Here is a 19,640-nt window from a genome sequence, read left to right on the forward strand (position 1 = left end):
GTCATTTCCTGCCATGTGGATTGAGCATTTGGAAAGCTAGTCTGTAGGATGGGGTTCATGGGGCAGAACTCAGTGTGTGCAGTGAGGAAGCCTGGGGAGCGTGTGCCCCTGTGTTCTTGATGGCTTCCCAGTCCTGTTTCCAGTCTCTGTCTGAAGCCTGGATATTTTCCTGCTCTTGAGTTCCGTGATATTGTAGGGGAGGAAGACATTTTCTCTACCTGCTTTGGGTTCTTCTGGCTGGACAATGAATTAAATTCACATGAGACAGAATAACAGGATAAAATTAAACAAAGCTTTATATGTATACATGGGAGATGCTCAGGCAAACTGAGCAACTCACCAAAATGGCAGAAGTTCTCATCTTAAATACCACCCTCAGCTAAAGACAAAGGAGGATGTTGGGGGTAGAGGAAGTCAGTTATGGAAGATTACCAGACAAGTACAGTAAACAAGAGTCAGGTTATTATGCAGACTTGAGTCCTTGCCTTCCACATTGATGAGAGTTTCTAGAGATAATGTCATCCCCCTTCTTCCAGGTATGGAGAGGAAGACACCTTTACAGATGGAGATTTCCTTTACAAATGTAAATGCATCTTAACAAAGGGTGAGTAAATTCTACTTTTCAGAGTTTCTTTCCTGTCTGCAGTTTTTAAAAGTAACCAGCCCCAAATAATCCTCATGCCAAAGAGACATATCTTGAGGTGGCCAATTCCAGTCCCCCACAATATGCTCTAGGTTCCTTTATAATAAATTCACTCCATATCTTCCAACTATTATGCGTACCTCTGCAACTACTCCAACTCCAACTCCTTTCTTCTCTCCCTGACCCTCCTCCTCCTTTTATTCCTTCTTCATAAGCAAGGCCGTGTTGTTTCTGTCTTTTTTCTGACTGAAGGCAGTCATAGCCCATACATGGGCTGACCCTTGAGAACCACTGGTGAGCTTGGCAATGCTTTGCCCCTGTGACTACGGCCTGGATCTACTCCCTGACTCCACTCCCACTTCTGCTTTATTCCCCTGATAGCCATTCCACAGACTCTCCATTAGGTCGTCCACTCAGTCAAGGGAGTTTTACACCTAGACATGCAGAATAGCAGATGAGAGTTAGAAAGATAAAACAAAAACAAGATGCAAGCAAAACAAAAACCCATCCCCCCCACCCCGTTCTCACTTAGTGCATGTAAGCAACAGTTTTAATGGAAGCTGAACATCAAAATATCCTTAAAATCTCTAATAATCTTGTCTTTGGATTACCAACTAAAAAGGCTGGGAGGGGCAGTAAGAGTTTATGTCATGAAGCTTCCTGCAGAAAGAACTGCCCCATATTAATGAAAAGCCCATCAGAGAAAGAGGGTCCACCTCAGAGATCTTCAAACACGTTGATGGTCACTAGTACATGAAAAGATAGGCTGGGACCACAGGCTCCTAAATCTCGTTTCAGCTGAATGAGACTAGCCATGTGACTGGCGAGATGGCTTCTCAACATTTTGTGATCACCTGATTTAAGAGGAAAAAGAATTCACCATGAGAGTCATCTGCTTGGCCCTGGGGTTCCTTCACAGGAGGTGGAAGGGAAGGTAAGTTACAGTATTAAAGGAGGCCTTGTCTTCTAAGCTGTGGGACAAGCTATTTGTGACAGATAAAGTCCATTACCAAACTAGTGTCTACCAAGGGTCAGTAAAGCAGGAGAGGGTGGCTATTTTCACACATCTGTTCTCAACTTAATGGGTCATTTATGTAACTGATGACTGCTGTCTTATGGGGGTCTGGTATTTAGTAGACTCAGGAGAATGATAAATAAGGCTCTGCTTAATCTTTTTTTAACGTAAGGCTAATATTCCATCTGTGGTAATTCAGGACCACCAAAGCCAACTCATCATATGGTGTTCAAAACCTATTCTCTTTCTCCTGAAACTAGTGCACATTTCCAAGTAAGTGAACTTGAATATGGGAATGGAAATGGGGGCCTCTCAGTCCAAGGGTGAGGCTGGTGTTCTCTGAACTGAGGAAAAGGAGAGAGGAACTGGGCACGAGGTGTCCCTTCCAGGGTCTTCTAAGACCAGAGCTTCATGATCAAAAGACTGAAAGTGAGCAGCACCCCTTTGGACAAGAATAGAAAATGCTGAGCCTCATAATTCCAGACAAGTGGAAGACCACTAGAATGTGCAAGATGCAAAGAAGTGGTAAAGTAGCAAGTGAGCTCTTGACCACTTGAACAACCTTGGAACAGAAGGCCCAGGCTATACCTAATTTGTGAAATCCTTAGTAAATCTCCCAACTGGTAATAACCATTCCCACCCAACATTGTTTTCTTTTTCCCAGTGCAGCAAATAAGACCAAAAGGGTCACATTTTAATTTGTTTCCTTTTACTACATTTACAAGTACAGAGCTGCAGGAGTGAGGCATGTGGGGAGGGGAAGGCTTAAACATATTTGGCAGAGCTAATTAAGTTTAATTAGGATCATGGTAGAATGAAGTCAATGATGATGATGACGACCATCATAAATCAAAAGAAGGGAGCAAGGTCAGGCTTAAGTCAACAGACAGGCAGAGTAACAGCCTATGGCAGGGAGCAAGGAGAGGGCCTTTCACACATGAAAGCTCTCAAATTTAGACCTTTGACACCACTTATACAGAAAGTTTTATATATTAATATATAGTCATAGGGATACATTCATAGCATTGAAAGATCTTCCTCATGCAACTCAATACTTTGACCCCATTTCTGGACTACACTCTTTACAGTGTACTATAAATTTAATCATTTCTATAAATCCTGTAATCATCTTGTGTGTGGCACAATTATATTGCTTTGTATTTTTGGTGTCTAAAAAAAAATGAAGTACACTTAAGCTGTACCATAATTGTTATAAATCCTGTTTTGCATTTTTCTTCTAAAACTGTTAGTAGTTTAGGCCTCTCTTCATCTCTGATAGCTCCTAAGTTCGGAATACAATAATTTGTGATTTAGAGGGGAGCATAAATAGATATCAGGAGGCAAGATGAGACAGACAGAAGGCAAGGATCATGTTTGCTACGGCAGCCTATGGGACAATGGAGGTCAGCAGCAGGCAGAGGAAGACCCAGCACATGGTCACTGGCTAGTATTGGGCTGCTCCTGGAAGTAGCCCCTCCCTGAATGACCCAGATTCCTGGGGGAACCCCTGAGTGCTCAGATTTCCCACTTCCTAACACCATCCTGTGGGTAGGGAATGTAGTTGCTGAGTAATTAGTCCATGAATCATTGAGAATTGACTGAGGTGAAATAATGAGGAGGGATGCCCTCTGGGTTAAGAAACACATTTAATAATGGAAGCCTGAAATTCAGGTAAAACTAAAACATGAGGTTGTCATTTTCAGGGCCTATATCAACCCAGAACTATATGTGATTGATTAAAACAAGCTGTAAAAAGAACACATCATAAGAGGAGAAATTTCTATCAGTGAACAGCTAATATTGGAACTGGAAAATTATGCACAAACAAAACTAATAGTGGATGGATCCCCAAAGGGGGATCATTTATCAGATCTGTCTTTCTTCAAAGTGGCCCACCCAATACTAGTGAGAATTAGTCATCTCATGACTCTGAGTCATCTCAAAGAAACAAATTTCCTCCCCTCCCCACCACCTACTCAGGAAGTGGCCCTCTTTTGGTGGTTTGCTGGGCCCATTCTTTCTTAGCACCTCGTGTCCACTTGTAATTATTTGAGGTGAGGACTGTCCCTTGTACAATTCATGTCTGCAGTACCTAGTAGAGTGTCTGTTGTCTTCTCTCTGATGCTTCTGCTTAACTGGCTCTCGCACTCACCACTCTCCAGTTGTCTACCAAATAGCAGTGGGTTTCCCAATGAACAGAGGACACTTCTCTTTTACTCCCATCATGCTTCGTGGCTAATCTCTGGCACCCGCTTTTGGGTATCTGCTTGTACTGCCCTCTGGCTTCTGAGACTCTTTTCCTCTTACCCCACTAGTTCCCTGATCTAGGCCCAGCAGAACATCTCTGGCCAAGCTGACATTTTCCCCAGAGCACCAGGCTCATACTAGTATGTAAACAGATTCACTGAACAGGCTGAAAGTTTTTTTTTTTTCTTCCTGTTTTAATACATTGAAGTAATTTTCTTTAGAGCAGTCTAGGCATAGCTCATCTGTAGAGATAATTTTGTTTTTTAAAAGAATTAATTAATTTAGCAAACATTTATGGAAGGCCTTCTATGCTGAAGTGTTGCACCCAGCCCTGGAGATTCAAAGCCCTCTCCTTCTCCTCTCTTCTTTCCTTTCTTCTTTCCACATATTCAGTGTTTTGCTAAGAACCTAGAGATACAAAGTTGAACGAAAGGTAGTCCCAGCCCTCAGAAAACTTTCAATCTAGTTAGCAACTCATAAAAGTAAATGGAGAATTAAATTACAAACAGACGTGGTGAGTGCTGTGCTAGGGGTTTGCACAGATACTAGGAGTGTGTGTGTGTGTGTGTTTGTGTGTGGTGGTCGTGGTGGGAGTGTCTATCTTAGCCTGAGGAGGGTCAGGAAAGTTTCCAGAGGAAGTGACCCTGGAGCTGAGGTCCAAAGAAGCAGGATTGGTGTGTGGGAAGAACTTCCAGTGGTTTGGTGTGCAATGGAGCAGCCAAAGATGAGTCTGGAAACGTCCTCAGGGACCGGTTCATAAAGAGCCTTGTGTATGGGACTAAGGAAGCCTGAAAAGGGGGTGAAGACTTTGAAGAATTTCATGTTAGAGAGTGACATCATGAGTTTGGCATTAAAAAGACATTTGGTCAGCTATTCTGTGCATTATGGACTTGAAGGGTAACGAGTACGCCTGCAGTCCAGTTGGGAGGTGGTGGCAGTGATAGATGTATGAGCTAAGAAGACAGGGTCTCTGCCTTCCACACACTCACAGTCCAGGGCTGCTGAAAAATCATTTACCATAATAGGGTGAGGTCAGTGTTAACAGAGGCAGATGCACAGCACTGTGGAGCACTGAGTATCTCTCTGGCCGGAATGATTTTAAGTTCCTTTTATCTTTATTTCTGCAACTCTAGCCTATCCTGTTGTGGGGCTTGATGCTGTCCTCTGCACCTCACTGTTCTGAGGCTAATGGCATAAAAAAGAGGAACCATGTAAGAATGTTTGTAGTAGCACTGTTCACAAGAGAGAAAACCAGGAAACACCCCAAACACCCATCAATGGGACAGTGAAGGAACAGACTCTTGGAGAGACACAATGGACTATTCTGTCCAGTCAGAGTGAATGCAACTACAGCAATGACACACTCTGTGAATGAATCTTAGACATAAATTTAAGTGGTAGGTCCCAAAAGATTATATACAATGTGATAGTCTCTCCATAAAGTAAAGAAATAACTAAAATGAAAAAATATATGCTTTAAAGGAATATATACAATAAATATACTATTAATTATAACCATTTTTAGATAATTATTTATTATATTATCATATATTATTTTATGTAATTATAATAAATTATATTAATATAATAAAATATACATATATGTAATAAAACTGTAGAAAAAGGACAACAAGACAAAGACAGACATAGGATTTGTTACTGGGGTGGAGAAAAGCATGAGAATGAAAGCAAGGGACCGCATGGCTAGAGTAAGTTTTTGTCAAGGTCCTAGACTCTGTTTTACGTGGTGGGTTTGGAAGCTAATTACATTATTCAAAGTAACTAAGTAACTAACTAAATAATAAATATAAGAAACCATGTATAGATCCTTCACGAGAAAGTACCATAAAGAGGAATATGATTTATCTGATTCAGTGCCCCTGAGCTCCAAAAAGGAAAAAAGATGATAGGACACAGGCAGATAATGATAATGATCATGGCACACGTGCAGGATACTGAGGGGTAGGGCTGGGACTGGGGAAGTGGAGAGGGCCAAGAAACCCGCAAGCAGGAAGAGAGAAGAGAAGAACGTGGCCTGAGAAGCCAGGAGGCAGAGTAGGGAAGGGCTGGGCCATGCTGGGGAGCCCAGGAGAAAGGGTCAGATGACTGCGTCCAGCCAATAGAATCCAGTCATTTGTTGGTATTTGGTGGTGAGGTTCCTTCTGGAAGGCTCATGGAGAGAAATTGAGCCAGGTTGTCAGATTTGTAATTCAGGGGGAGCCTTTACCCATTGTAACAAAGGAACAAAGTCAGGTTTGAATTTTCCACTGTTAACCAGAGCTAGAATACAGCTGCAGCCCCTGTTCAGTAAGTACATCCTGCTGGAGCCAATTGCCTCCCAGTTTTCCTGTTTCCCCCACACTCATCCGAGCGACTGAATCAGATTAACGTGCTGGCATACTCACAGTGTTATGATGTCTGGTCCAAACATGTCAACCACTAAATAGCAGGTGGTCTTCAATAGCAGTTTTTCTAAGAAAAACAAAGAAGGGGAAGTAGAATATTTTTTATGGTGATGAGTTTAACACAAGTTAATAATGATCATATTTGCTAGGAATTGAAGCTGAGTGATTAATCTATCATTAATTCAATTGATTAACTTTAAGGGTTTGGAGGAAATGTTTTAGTTAATGTATCCATTAAAATATTATTTCAACCTCAGATTTATTTAAATGCTACTTTGTTTACTGTATGCTAAAGATGACTAGTTTATGAAAATAAAATTTATAAAAAATTATAAAAATACAGCTAAATTCTGGGGTTTTCTTTTGTACAGCAGAGAACATCTGAATGCTGCTGAAGATCTCCCACATTGAAGTTGAAAGAAACGGGACTTGCATTAAAGCAAATAATCTTAAATACAGGTTTGTTAAAAATATTCTTCCCTGGTGTTCATTTGGGAAAAAAAGACTTCACTTCAGCTCTTTAGTTTCTGCTGCTGTTATTTCAGAGATAAAAGGAGACTAACTGTCACAGGTGTCCCTGTGCTGCCAGCTACACCAGAGAACACATACACATCTATTAACAAAACATTCTCCTCCCCCCGCCCCCTGCCTTCCCTTTGATGAGAGTACAGGAAAGCCTTGTGGGTTGATCTGTTTGCACGATGAAACCTGTTGACACTGGTCCTGTCTCTCCAGCTTGTGAGTCTACTGTGGAACCCGGCAATTAGCATAGTTAGGACAGATGGGCTGTCCTGGGAAGGGGTGGGAAACCCTCCCTGAGGAGAATTGATCTTGTCATGCTTGTCTCAGGTGGGGCTATCCACATCTTGCTTGGAGGGTGGAGCAGTGAAGCAATGGGATCAATACGGGGAACTCTCTCTAGGACTTCACTTTTACTCAATGGTGAATAATATAAATATTACTTTTATATTAAGACAGATATATTCATAGGACTTTTAAAAATTATTTTATTGAGGTCACATTAGTTTGTAGCATTGTGTAAATTTCACGCGTACGTTATTATATTTCGGCTTCTGTATAGATGGCATTATGTTCAGCACCAAAAGTCTAGTTTCCATCCCTCACCATATGTATGTGCCTCTTTACCCCTTTTGCTTTCCCCCACCTCCTTCCCCTCTGGCAACCATCAATCTGTTCTCCTTCTCTGTATGTTTGTTTGTTTGTTTATCTTCCACATATGAGTGAAATCATACGGTATTGGTCCTTCTCTAACTTATTTTGCTTAGCATAATATCCTCAAGATCCATCCATATTGCTGCAAATGGCACAATTTTGTCTTTTGTTATGGCCGGGTGGTTCATAGGACTTTTTTTACAGTAAAGTATGAGACTTCAAACACGTGCTTTTGAAGTAGGAACTTAAAACTGTATCCCCACATTAGTATTCACCTTACTGAAATAAAAAGACCTCTGAGGGAATCTTAGGAATATCCGCATGGCAGCACATTAGATAACTTAGATAAAATGGACAAATTCCTAGAAAGACAAATTGCCAAAACTGACTTAAGAATAAATAGATGATCTGAATAGACATATAACCAGAGATTGAATTGATAATCGAAAATTTCCCACAAAGAAAAGCCCAGGGCCAGATGGCTTCACTGGTGAATTGTACCAAACATTTAAAGAAAGTGTCTGAATAGGTACTCTCCAAAGAAGATATATGAATGGCCAAAAAACGCATGAAAAGATGCTCAACATCATTAGCTATTAAGGAAATGCAAATGAAAACCACAATGAGACTCCACTTCACCTCACTATGATACGCTGTAAAAAATGACTGATAATAACAAGTATTGGCGAGGATATGGAGAAATTAGAACCCTCATACACTGCTGGTGGGAATATAAAATGGTGCAGCCACTTTGGTAAACAGTCTGACAGTTTCTCAAATGGTTAAACATAGAGTTACTATATGCTTCAACAATTACCTCCTATGTATATACTCAAGAGAATAAAAAATATATGCCCACATAAAAGTTGTACACAAATATTCATAGCAGAACTATTCAAAATAGCCAAGAAGTAGAAACAAGTTAACCCAAATATCCGTTAATTAATGAATGGATGAACGAAGTGAGGTATATCCACACAATGGAACATTATTCAGCCATAAAGAGTAATGAAGTTCTGATACATGCTACGACAAGGATGAGCATTATAAACATTATGCTAAAAGAAAGAAACAGTCATAAAAGACCACAAATCGTATAATTCCAGTTATATGAAATGCCTAGAATAGTCACATTCACAGAGACAGAAAGTAGATTGGTGGTTGCTTAGGGCTGGGGAGGATGAATGTTTGGGGGATGACAGCTAAGGGATGCAGAGTTCCCTTTTGGTATAATGAAAATGTTCTAAAATTGATTGTGGTGATGGATGCACAACTCTGTGAATATACTAAAATGTGAATTATACATTTTAAATGGGTAAATTGTATGGTATGTGAATTATGCCCTAATACAACTGTTACAAAACAAAACAAAGCATACCCTTTTCCCCCTGGGTGCTCCCTTTTAGGTGCACTGCAGTGGAGAGCCTCAAGAAGCTCTGAGCTCATAGGACTCAGAGACCTGAGTTTCAGGACCAGTTGACTAGCCTCTGACCTCACTCGGGTTCCTTCTCCTCTCTGCATTTCAATTTCCTCATCTGAAAAATGTAGGAGTAGGATTCAGTCTCCTTCACTACATGGTCTTGGAAGTTTGGAGAATTATGTAGCCGACATTCAAAATTATGTGAACTTGCAAAGCACTTTGGAAGCGAGATTCAAGTATCACTAACTTAGAGCTAGTTTAGCCAAGGCAGAGCAATTTAAAAACCAACATTAGGGTGTTCCTTGAGAAACTTGTAGTATTGCCTGAAAGGCAGAGAAAATTCGTCTTCTTTCTGGTAAAATAAGAGATGTTTGTATGTGTGTCTGTATCACTTTAGAACCTTGTTTTGCTAAAGTCAAAGTGAATGGCCACGGAGTTCTCCTCAACCTCTGGGCAGGACCTTCTGAACTGTCAGTTTCCTCAAACGATTTTGTGATGGCCAAGTGAGAGACTCCTGGAGCAACTGCTAATGAGCGACATGAGAGGCCCTCTGAAGGCTAAAGTCTAGATGCATCCAGAAGGGTGCAGAGCAGAGATATGCAAAGTCTCTGGAAAAAAGGAAGCCAGGATCAGATGGCAATCTGACTGTCATTTATACAACTTAAGAAAAGATGGGCGCTAACGTGTTGCTAGTAAGCTATCTGATGTAAGACTTACAGAGCTAAACTGTGCCTATGACGAGGAAGGTACAAGAGCATTTAATTTCTACAGAGTCAGAAGGACTTGGAACAGCATAAGAAAAAGAAGTAAGGGCATTCCCAAGGGCAAAGGAGGGTAAAAAAAAAAAATAAAGTTTATCCCTATGAGTGTGTAAATAAAATCTAGAACATTCCACGTTGTAATTCACCTTCATGTTTGCCATCACTTCTTCTCTCATAAAAACCCTTTGAGGGAGTGGTTGTTTTCACCCTCGTTCTACAGGGAGAAACAGTGAGGTTTAGAGAGATTATTCTTGCCCAAGATCACAGATACAGTAAGTGGTTCAGTAAGAGGTTGAAATCTCTCACTCCAAAGGTCCATGTTATTTGTAGCATGCATTTCAATGTACTCAGGACATTTTATTTGATGCCTCGTCTCCCTCAGGTATGGTGGATATTGTTATACACTAATTGCTGATGAGAAATTTGAAGCACAGTGAGACGAATTGACCACAGAGTTAGTTTTGCGCCTATATATTCTAGGCTGCATGTAGATTTTCAGAAACTGCAGAACCTGAAGAGATCTGCTCTTTTCATTTTAAGTCTACGATAGTTTTTAACTATCATATTCAATGAAGATAAGATTTCTGCATGGGTGACCCAAGAAAGTAAAGTTCTAGCAAGACTCTCAGGGCATATGAGTCTGCTGACCTCTAGTGAGAATGATTCCATTAATCATTTTTCCATTAACAATTCTGAGATTCTTCCAAGGTGTTTACTAATGAGAGCCAGAGGCAAAAGCAGTAGGTGAAACTGAAGGTCAGAAATGCTTTGCACGATTTGAAAAAAATTGTGTTCCCAGGCACAGGAAAGGCCAGAACGATTTACTGAGTGAGTATTCTCAAAAACGTTGTTTATAAGCTTTCTCTGCTAAGGTTATGTTTTCTGTACTTGTTTAGCTTTGGAGGTAAAAGCAGTACTACTTAAAAACAATTTTAAAAGTAATAATTGATGCGAATAACTTCACTTCCTTTGTTCCCCATTCTTCTGGCTCACCAGCAGAAGTAGTCACTACGGCCAGACCTATTGTGTTTTCTGGAAGAAGAAATCCTCAGCTAGGAGACAAACTCTCTTTGTCATCTCATACGATTTTGATGACCATTCTGTGCACTGTCTTACACACCCATAAAATGGAAACAGTAATGCCCACTCTTCTTTTGTGTCTGTCCGTGAGAGAGCCTTTAATGTGAACTGAGTGCCGTAATTCCATCCAGAGGTAAAACATTAATCAATAAAATGAAAATAAGCCCAAAGAGCCTCCTTAATCCTTTCAAATTCTTCCAAATGAAAGGTAACCTACCAGTGAAAACTGAAATACCTACTTTGCGTCCCTTGGTGAAGTGTCAACTTCTATTTTACCAGAATCTGACTTTCAGCCCCTTATTTTATGTCAGCAGACTCTGAAAGGTTCCTTTTACGAGTCAGAAGGAGCCAAGATGATACCTTGAATACCTGCAATGCTGGTTCATGTTGTTTTACATTTTGTTAGTATGTTAGGAGACAATAATCTAGGAAATAAGATGTTTGCTGAGCCTTTCATCTTTGAACAACATAACTTTGCCTAAAACGAGATAAATTCAAAGTACAAATGGTGATATCTATCAGTGTGGTCTATTACACAGAAATGACACCAATCAAAACAGGTCTTAATGATAATTATGACTTTTAAAGTTTTTTCCCTTTTATAAAAAGGTAATAATATTTTCTTCTTTTTTCTCTAATTCAGAGATTTGAAAATATAAAGTAAAGTTTATAATAGGTTGCGAATGTCCAATAATAGGGGGATGGATAAATAAAATATGGCACATTTATATGGTGAAGAACTATAGAGTAATTAAGAAGCTTGACCCAGGTCTATATGTCTTAACGTGTATAGATCTCAAAAACAAAACAGAGAGAGAAAAACAGAAGTTGCAGAGCAATACGTATGTAGACATTGACATTAAAGTCCCTACAAGAGGGATTCTGGAAAGGTGATGGTAGAGGAAGCTGAGTTTTGGAATTTCTTTGAATCTCTACCAAGGAGGGGGAAAAAAACCCCTCCTGGATAGGAAAACTAAAAACCCGTGGACAATAGTTACAACAAAACTAAGTATCTCTAAGAACCCCAAAATACAATTAGGCAAGGATGAACCACTCATAGCCACAAGACTTGTGGTTTATTAACATCTGTGTGGGAGAAAGAAAGGGAAGCAATAGGATGTCATATATCCCTGAGAACAGGAGAATCCCCAAATAGCCCATAGGTATTGACTAGAAAGCATGGTGGGCCAATTAAAGAAGAGCAGCTGAGACTGGGAGGGGTTTTGCCCATTGTAATAGCAGATGAATGCAAAGGGCTCAAGAGTAGAAGGACTAAGGGGCTAGAGTGGTCAGGCATCTACAAATTCTAGAAAGTGACCTACCAGAGCTCCCTTCTAGGACAGGGCCCATATTGAGGAGAAACTGCTGAATTTGGAATCAAATTGAGCTAGATAGAAGCAAAGTAAAGAGAAAATCTAGATAGAAGTGGGTGGGGGAGCAGAGACGATTAGCAAGCTGCTGTGTGTGTGTGCGTGTGCGCGCGTGTGTGTGTTTGATACTATACAAAAACAATGAAAGAAGGAGTTCTGTGCATTTAGAAAAGCTACTCTGAACCAATTCTCTTTCTAAGAGTTTTGGAAAACTAATTTCACATAAAAATGAGCAACAGAAATGTATCTAGGTCAACTCCATACAAAGTTATTATAAGGGAAAAAAAAGCATATGGAACAGAATCACATCCCTACAGATAGCAAAAGCATGCCAGAAAGTCATGCCAAAAAAAGGATTAAAACATAACAGAGTATTTCAAAATGAGCTAAGAAGCATTAATAAAATGACATAAGACATGAAAGAATAACAGATATCAGAATTAGAAAAATTCAGACACAGAACAAAAGAACTCAGGAAAGAACACAAGATTATAAAAGAAATGAAGTCTAAACAAGAATGAACACAAGAAGGAGTGAATGCAATAGCTGGTATCTTAAGAGAAACAGAAGGTGAAAAAGCAAAACTTTCAAGATAAAAAATAAATGAAGAGATAAAAAGTATTCAAGAGACAGGCAAAATATCAAAGAGAGGCAAAGAAGATTCAAAATATGGATAATAGAAATCCCTGAAGCAGAGCACCAAATCAAGGCAACTGAATAAATACTAAAAACTTCCCTGAAATTATAAAAAATGTATTTGAAACCACATATTGAGAGAGCACACTGCCAGCCTGAGAACATCAATACACAATGACTAACACCAAGACATATTCTAGTTAGATGACTACATTTTATAGAAGAACGAGATAAAATCCTTTGAACTTCTAGGCAAAAACAGCAAGTGATTTATAAGAAAAAGAAAATTAGATTTTCATTAGACTTTTAAATAACATAGTTAAGATACTTAGGGAAAGAAATTGTGGGCCAAGGATTTTTATATTCAGAAGAACACTGACTTTCAAGTATAAAGGGCACAGTCACCTTGTTATCAACAGGAAAGAATTCAGGGAATATTGTTCCCATGAGCCCTTCCTGAGGAATGAACTTTAGACAACAACTTGACTAGAGAGACATCTGCATAAGGGCTGGTGGTGAACACCAATGTAGTTGCGGATGGGACTAAGACTAAATGAAGGGAAAAGGGAGTGGGTATTGCACGTATGGCTATATGCTCAGATACTTCAGTTTAATGATTCAAAAGGGTGGAGAAATAGGAAGAGCATATCCAAAAAACAATTTTAACTGCTTTCACTGATTATAAAATATATTGATGGTAGTAGTATTAGAATTGACATTCTGAGGCTGTTATATGTGTATTGAGGGATAGGTAATTATGGGATGAGTAATTATGGGATATTTTAATTATATCAATGCCTTTGTCCTTGAGAATTAGGACTTTGTGTGTGGAAAGGAGACACAGATGTGAGACAGAAGAGCTTAAGAGAAAAGTCCTGTACTCTTGAATTTGAATTTGAAGCTTCAGTATGAACACATTGGTTATTTTATCTTAAAATTATACACGTAAATGTATATATGTATATTTTCTATCACTGTCCACTGAAGAGACCTAGAAAGAATGATCAACTCAGGAGCAACGAGCATTCCTACACACCCAGATTGTGATCTTAAAATAATATTTCCCACTAATGGAAACCAGAGCGTCTAAGAGAAATAACTGATTTCAAGCCTGGGGTTAGAAATGTACAAGACAGGGTTGGAACACCCTGTCATACCAGTTAGTGAGAAAGCTATCAAAGGTTACTTAGGCTTATGTCAAAAGGACTCAGGAGCCAACCCGAAGAAGTTCCCACTGGTCAAAGATGAGACAATTTAAGCTTCAAAAAGATAATTGAAATAGACTGAAACTCATCAAATGTGTATAAATTTATGAGTTTATTTTGATATTTTAAAGAAAACTAACTGACTACTTTGGGATGATAATAGAAAGTAATGAATCATTTGAGAACTGGTAAGAAAAGCAAAAGAATCAAGCATTTACCCTGTTTCTTTCCAGTATGAACATAGGAACTCTGGGCAAAATGTTCCTAAAGTATGATGATGATGAGAGGAAACTGTCTCTAGTATATTTCAACTACTAAATGAAATATAAATGATAGATTAGAACAGCACCATTTTGCAACTTCCTATGAACTAATAGGTCTGGACATTGAGCATCAACAGCTGCTAATACCATAAAAAGAAAAAAGAGAAAACTGCTTATGATGGTCTCCTGATGAAAGAAAACACCACCACTCAAACTGGAATGTGATCAAGCCTCTGGATCCAGCTGCCAAGTTTTTGGAAATACAGAGTACAGAGAAACATATTGAATTATACCACAAGGATGCCATCAGTAAGATTCAGACTATGAGAAACTCTACAGGGCAAATTCCACAGTTAAATTATGAGGAAAAGGAAGAGATGGAGAAAAAAAGAGAAAGGGATGGAAAGGAAACTTGTAGATTAAAATAGACTGAAAAGGCACATCAAAAATTTTAAAACCGGGCAAGACTACGGCATCTAGGGATGGTCATTGGATGATAAACCTATAAAGCAATGCAAGGAAATGATTATGGTAAAACTCGAAATGTTGTTCTTTCAGAGGGAAGGGAGAATTTATGATGGGATGAGGCATGTGGCTGGGGCTTTTGGAGTGGCTACCTATCTGTTCCTTCTTCACCTGGGCTATGCTTACAAGGGTGTTAAAGCTACACATTTATCCTGTGTAGTTTTCTACATTTGTTTTGTTTTATCAAGATTTAAAAAATCACCCAAAGAACAATACTGTACATTGTCTATGGATTCATACAAGTGAATGTGAAAGTATAAAATTTGGCAAGAACAATACCCATCAAGTTCGCGCGAGTGTTTCCCTCCAGGGAGGTGGGAGGAGAATGGAACTGGGGGCAGAGGGATGCCAAAGGGTATTTCAAGTTTATCTGCCAAGTTCTAATTCCACAAAAGAAATATGACGTAAATATATCAAAATCTTAGCAATGGTTAATCTGGGAGTTTGTGAACACACGTGTTTGTGTCTCCTAGTCTTTATTTTTGAATTCTAAAAAAATTAGCTTGTGAATGCACATTGTGACTGCATGGAATAAATTCTCCGAAATGTTTTGGTGCTATTGGTATAGCATGCCATATAAATCAAAGATACAATTGCCATTAGTCCAACTACCTAACTTAGAAACAATAATGTAGGCATCCTTGATGAATTAGTTCCTTAACATTAAGTGAATGAGAATTCAACTCTAAAAGGAGTTAATTCATTGTGACTGTTCACCTAACAGTATTCTATAAGGGAAATAGAATCAATATTTTCTTTCTGCTGAGCTTGAAAAACAAATATACAACTTGTTTAAACCACCAATCAGTTCCCTCTTTTGCGGGATTTGTAAGGGATTTTACTGAGATCTAGTTCAAGTCAATGGAATGTTCCCAGATTGTTTTCCCATTTGGGGTTTTGAGATTAGTTGTTTCTCAGCCTATAGCTCTGTGTTGGTAGGGCTAACCCAACCTAACCCTAACCTTAACCCTAACCCTAACTGGGTATGTATAGGTGGTCAAACTAACATAAATCTTTGAAAATTATTTGTTATTCATTATTTTGACCTTCTTGGTATTTAAGGAAATGATTACCAAGTGGGAAAATCATTATAAATGTAACACATAAAACAACAATTGGCCATTCAAAATTTTATCCCCTAAATGTCTTAAGCAATCTCATTATGCCATGACAGGAAATAAATGTCAGATAAAAAAACTGCCTAGAGTGGTTTTTTGTATGTTTGTTTTAATTTCTATGAGCCCCATAAGAATTCAACTCACAGAAATAATATAATCATATTTTCTTTCATGAGTGTGTGTAGGAGGGATATAAACTCAGTCATGATGACTCATGAGTGAGAAAGAAAGCAGACCCACAGCCACGTGACCCTTTCTGTATTTACCAGGCAGGTAGCTGCACAGTCTCTCCATGGAGGCCTGGACCGTAGAGTTGTGAACCTGGGCAAGCTGTTCAATCACAGAGACCACCAGCACACACCCTGTGAGGGAGAAGAAGAAGATGTCAGCAAGTTCACGCAGAACAGGGAACTTTTATTTGCCATTTGCCTTTTAAAATCTACCATCTTCACAAATGCACTGTGACTTGTAGTGAAGTGTGAAACATGATGAGAAGATTGTGGGTTTGGGGGTCAGAAGTACTGGTTTCAGTCTAGTTTTGCCACTTGTAAGCTACATGACACTGGGGAAGTAGTTGAGTCATGCTTTGTTTCTGTTTTTTGTCTATCACATGGGAGAAAGAGATGAGATGTCAAGGAGATAGTGCAAGGAAACAGCCCCCACAGAGCAGAAGCTCAATAGATGTTGGCTTCTTTCCTCTCCCCTTTCCTTCTTTCTGCAGTGGTCGCCTCTATTATGAATAGGATCATTCCCCTCCTGTGTGTCCTCAGCCTGCAACCTGGGGTCAGATTTTAAATTTTAGAAAAGTGGTGGAAATTACTCAGAGTTTGGAGTCAGAAGAACTGGAATTGAGTCCTGCCCTTGAATCTTAGACTCGCCACCCAGCCTTTCTAAGCCTTGGTTTCCTTACTAGAAAGTATGTAATGGTACGTTTCCCATAGGGCTGCTGTGGTGATTAAATGAGATAACAGTGCAACTGAGCATGCTTTGAAATCATAACACTATTGTAAAATATTATTTTACCTCTCAGTTACAAAGCGCACTGCTTGAAAGCTTGTACCAATATAATTAGTGTCTAGAAGGAAACTTGGATCAAGTTAGGAATATATTCCTTCAGCTACCTTAATATATGGTAAGTGTGAAGGCCCCCATATATGGTAATATATGGTAAGCTGACACCCCCAGAAGGTTCTATCACCAGCCTTGGTCTCCTGAACTGCTGGGGAAGCCTAAACTTCCTTTTTCTAAAGGGAGGGGACTCTTTCTTCTACACAAAGGGATTGGTTGGTCAAAGATCATTAGGTCTCTGAGAGGAAATTGCTAGGCCTCCTTGAGATAAGAGGAGCGGTACTTATTTGCAGACGTTGGTTTCTGAGGAGGCAAAAGAAGGCTCCCATCCAAATGAGGAAGTTCCATGGTACCTGGCCCAGCAGCAAGCTCACTATTATCCATCAGCTCAAGGGACTTGGAACCCAAATACACACTCAGTGTCATTAAAACCAAATTCCCACCAGGACTTCTTGAGAAAAGGTGGCTGACAACAGATGTGAATAGTACAATGGGGCATTTCTAGACAGAAAGAAATGAAACCTGTAAAATGTGAGATTGCCAGCTAAGAACAAGAGACTTCTATCTTTCTAGACACTGCAACATCTGATGAAGTTTGGGACTTGATTGTTCTGCACCCTCAGATAAAGCTGGGCTCACCAAATCCGAGACAGTGCGATCCTGATAACCAGGGTCTTACTGCTGGGGCATTTATCAGCATCAACGATCAAAGTTGATTAGATGTACTTTTAACTTAATCCATGTATTGAGGGTTTTATTACATTGCGATGAATTTAGTAGCTGATAGTTGTTGGCACTTTATGGTCTAAAAATAATTTTCTTATATGTTTTATTTTAAAAATAAATTTTCAAAAATATAATGCAATTCAATCTCATTTTAGAAAGTTTTAAAAGTATAGGACAGAATAAAAAAGATAAACGTCACTCAAATAACCCAGAAATAAACCAATTTTCCTTTTATTTTAAATGTATAAAATATATTTAGAATATGTGAATATTTTCAACATTTATAATATACTTTTACACTTTGATTTATGTCTCTGTTAATCACTTGTTGAGTTAGGTGGAACTAAATAAATTTTAATAATTGTTTGATAAAAACAATTATAAATAATTAAATTGCAATGTGATAAGAGGATGCAGTGTGGTGTAGTTGAAAAGGGAAGGGTCTGGGAAAAAAATGCTTGGATTCAAATACTGGATCAGTCACTTACAAATGATATGACTTTGAACAAATTACCTACCCTTCGGAATTTCATTTTTAAGAGTTTAGAGGTAGACCATAGGTTCCTTGATAGCAGGAATGGGGTCTTACTAGCTCTAGCTTTGAGTGCCCGACACAGGGCCTGGTTTGGAATAGAGAGACAAGAGGCATTGGCTGACTTGAAGCAAGCTGACTGGAGAGCCACCTGAGTGACATTTCAGTTCTCAGTTGCTGGAGGTCTCCATAGGAAAGGATTAATGGATGTACCTGCAGATGTGTTCTGGCTCAGTCATCTCACTGATGACAGTGCTTACTCGTTGTTCCAGTGTCATTACAGGACATGGCTCCACTTCTCATTCTGGTGTGAAACAACCAGTCCCCTCTGGTTGAATCAAACAGTAGATTCTATAGCAAATGGTCACAACATGCAGCTCACCATCAAAGAAGAACGCGGTGGAGACTGGGTTGCCATCTTGCATAGTAATCACTTCATACAGCATCTTATCAACCAGCTGCAGCATTTGGCATCCAGAGTGGATTTGAAGTATGGTGGGTGTGGGGCTTTGGAAATAAAATTAGGAGATCTGGCACAGATACCAAGCAGAGGAGATTCCGCTACAGATTTATGCTTGAGACCTAGCCTGTTGCTCTTACGATTTTACATGGCTTCTCAAAAATTGTGGAAAACCGTGGTTACTCCAGAACCTGGCTTAACGCAGTTTTCATTTATTCAGAACATTTTCAACAGGCACCTTCAAAGAAAAGAAGCAAGTGTAAAATAGCCTGGGTGATTTCAGTGATTGAGGTGTAATAGGAACATTTAGGATATGCCGTGAATAGTTCCAGACACATTGTGGGATGGGATAAATACCTGCTAAAGGAATAAGGTCAGAGAGTACCGTGAGGTGAATATAGACCTGATGGCATTTTCTTGTTCGGATAAAGTGATGAAGGAGCACACAAGGACAATTGTGGATTGTCGTGCTGCCTCAGTTTCCCCTAAGTGACCAGTCTTTGAGACACCAAAGATTTGGAGGGACCAGAAATAAGCACATATTACTCCCCTCAGAAGAGCTCTATACTCTGTAGTGAACTCATTTTATCTCCACCTCCCCCAACCCTGACAGGCTTTAGTTTTTTCTGTGTGCTATTTTTTACCCTCTCCTCCTTTGTCTGCTTAGCTCTTCCCAATTGTTCAAGATCCTCAAACTCCAGTGACACTTCACCTTCTTTCCCCAATCAGAATTCAGGGCCCTCTCCTCTACTTTGCCCCAGTCCTTCATACTTATCACCTAGGACTGTTATTAAATGTTGCTTTGACTTCCTCACCCCAGACATCATCCTCCTTGAGGGCAAAGTCAATGACTTATTCTTCCACTCCAGGCCTAGCACCACTCTTGGTACGTGAGCTCAGCACACATTCACTGGATGGATGAGTGAGAGAAAACACTCATGGGAAATCTCTTCTAATCCTGTGGAGAATGAGACTGCCTCTTCATGGAGACAT

The 19,640-nt window shown here is 39.5% G+C and overlaps 1 protein-coding gene across 5 annotated transcripts in view; it reads right to left on the reverse strand.

Moving 5' to 3' along the window:
- The window catches only part of AOAH (acyloxyacyl hydrolase), a 180,343-nt gene that overhangs the window by 136,919 nt on the left and 23,784 nt on the right, over positions 1-19,640 (reverse strand). For 3 of the 5 annotated variants that reach the window (XM_014840719.3, XM_070511896.1, XM_070511890.1), the window contains exons 2-3: positions 16,128-16,223; positions 6,311-6,377 (exon numbers count right to left, since the gene is read on the reverse strand). In XM_014840719.3, the coding sequence (XP_014696205.1) occupies positions 6,311-6,377; positions 16,128-16,223 (163 nt within the window). Of the gene's footprint in view, positions 1-6,310; positions 6,378-16,127; positions 16,224-18,569; positions 18,886-19,640 lie in introns of all 5 variants that reach the window. The other 2 variants (XM_070511887.1, XM_070511882.1) reach the window with 2 other exon arrangements.

This window comes from Equus asinus, chromosome 1 (assembly GCF_041296235.1).
Source record: "Equus asinus isolate D_3611 breed Donkey chromosome 1, EquAss-T2T_v2, whole genome shotgun sequence".
NCBI lineage: Eukaryota > Metazoa > Chordata > Mammalia > Perissodactyla > Equidae > Equus > Equus asinus.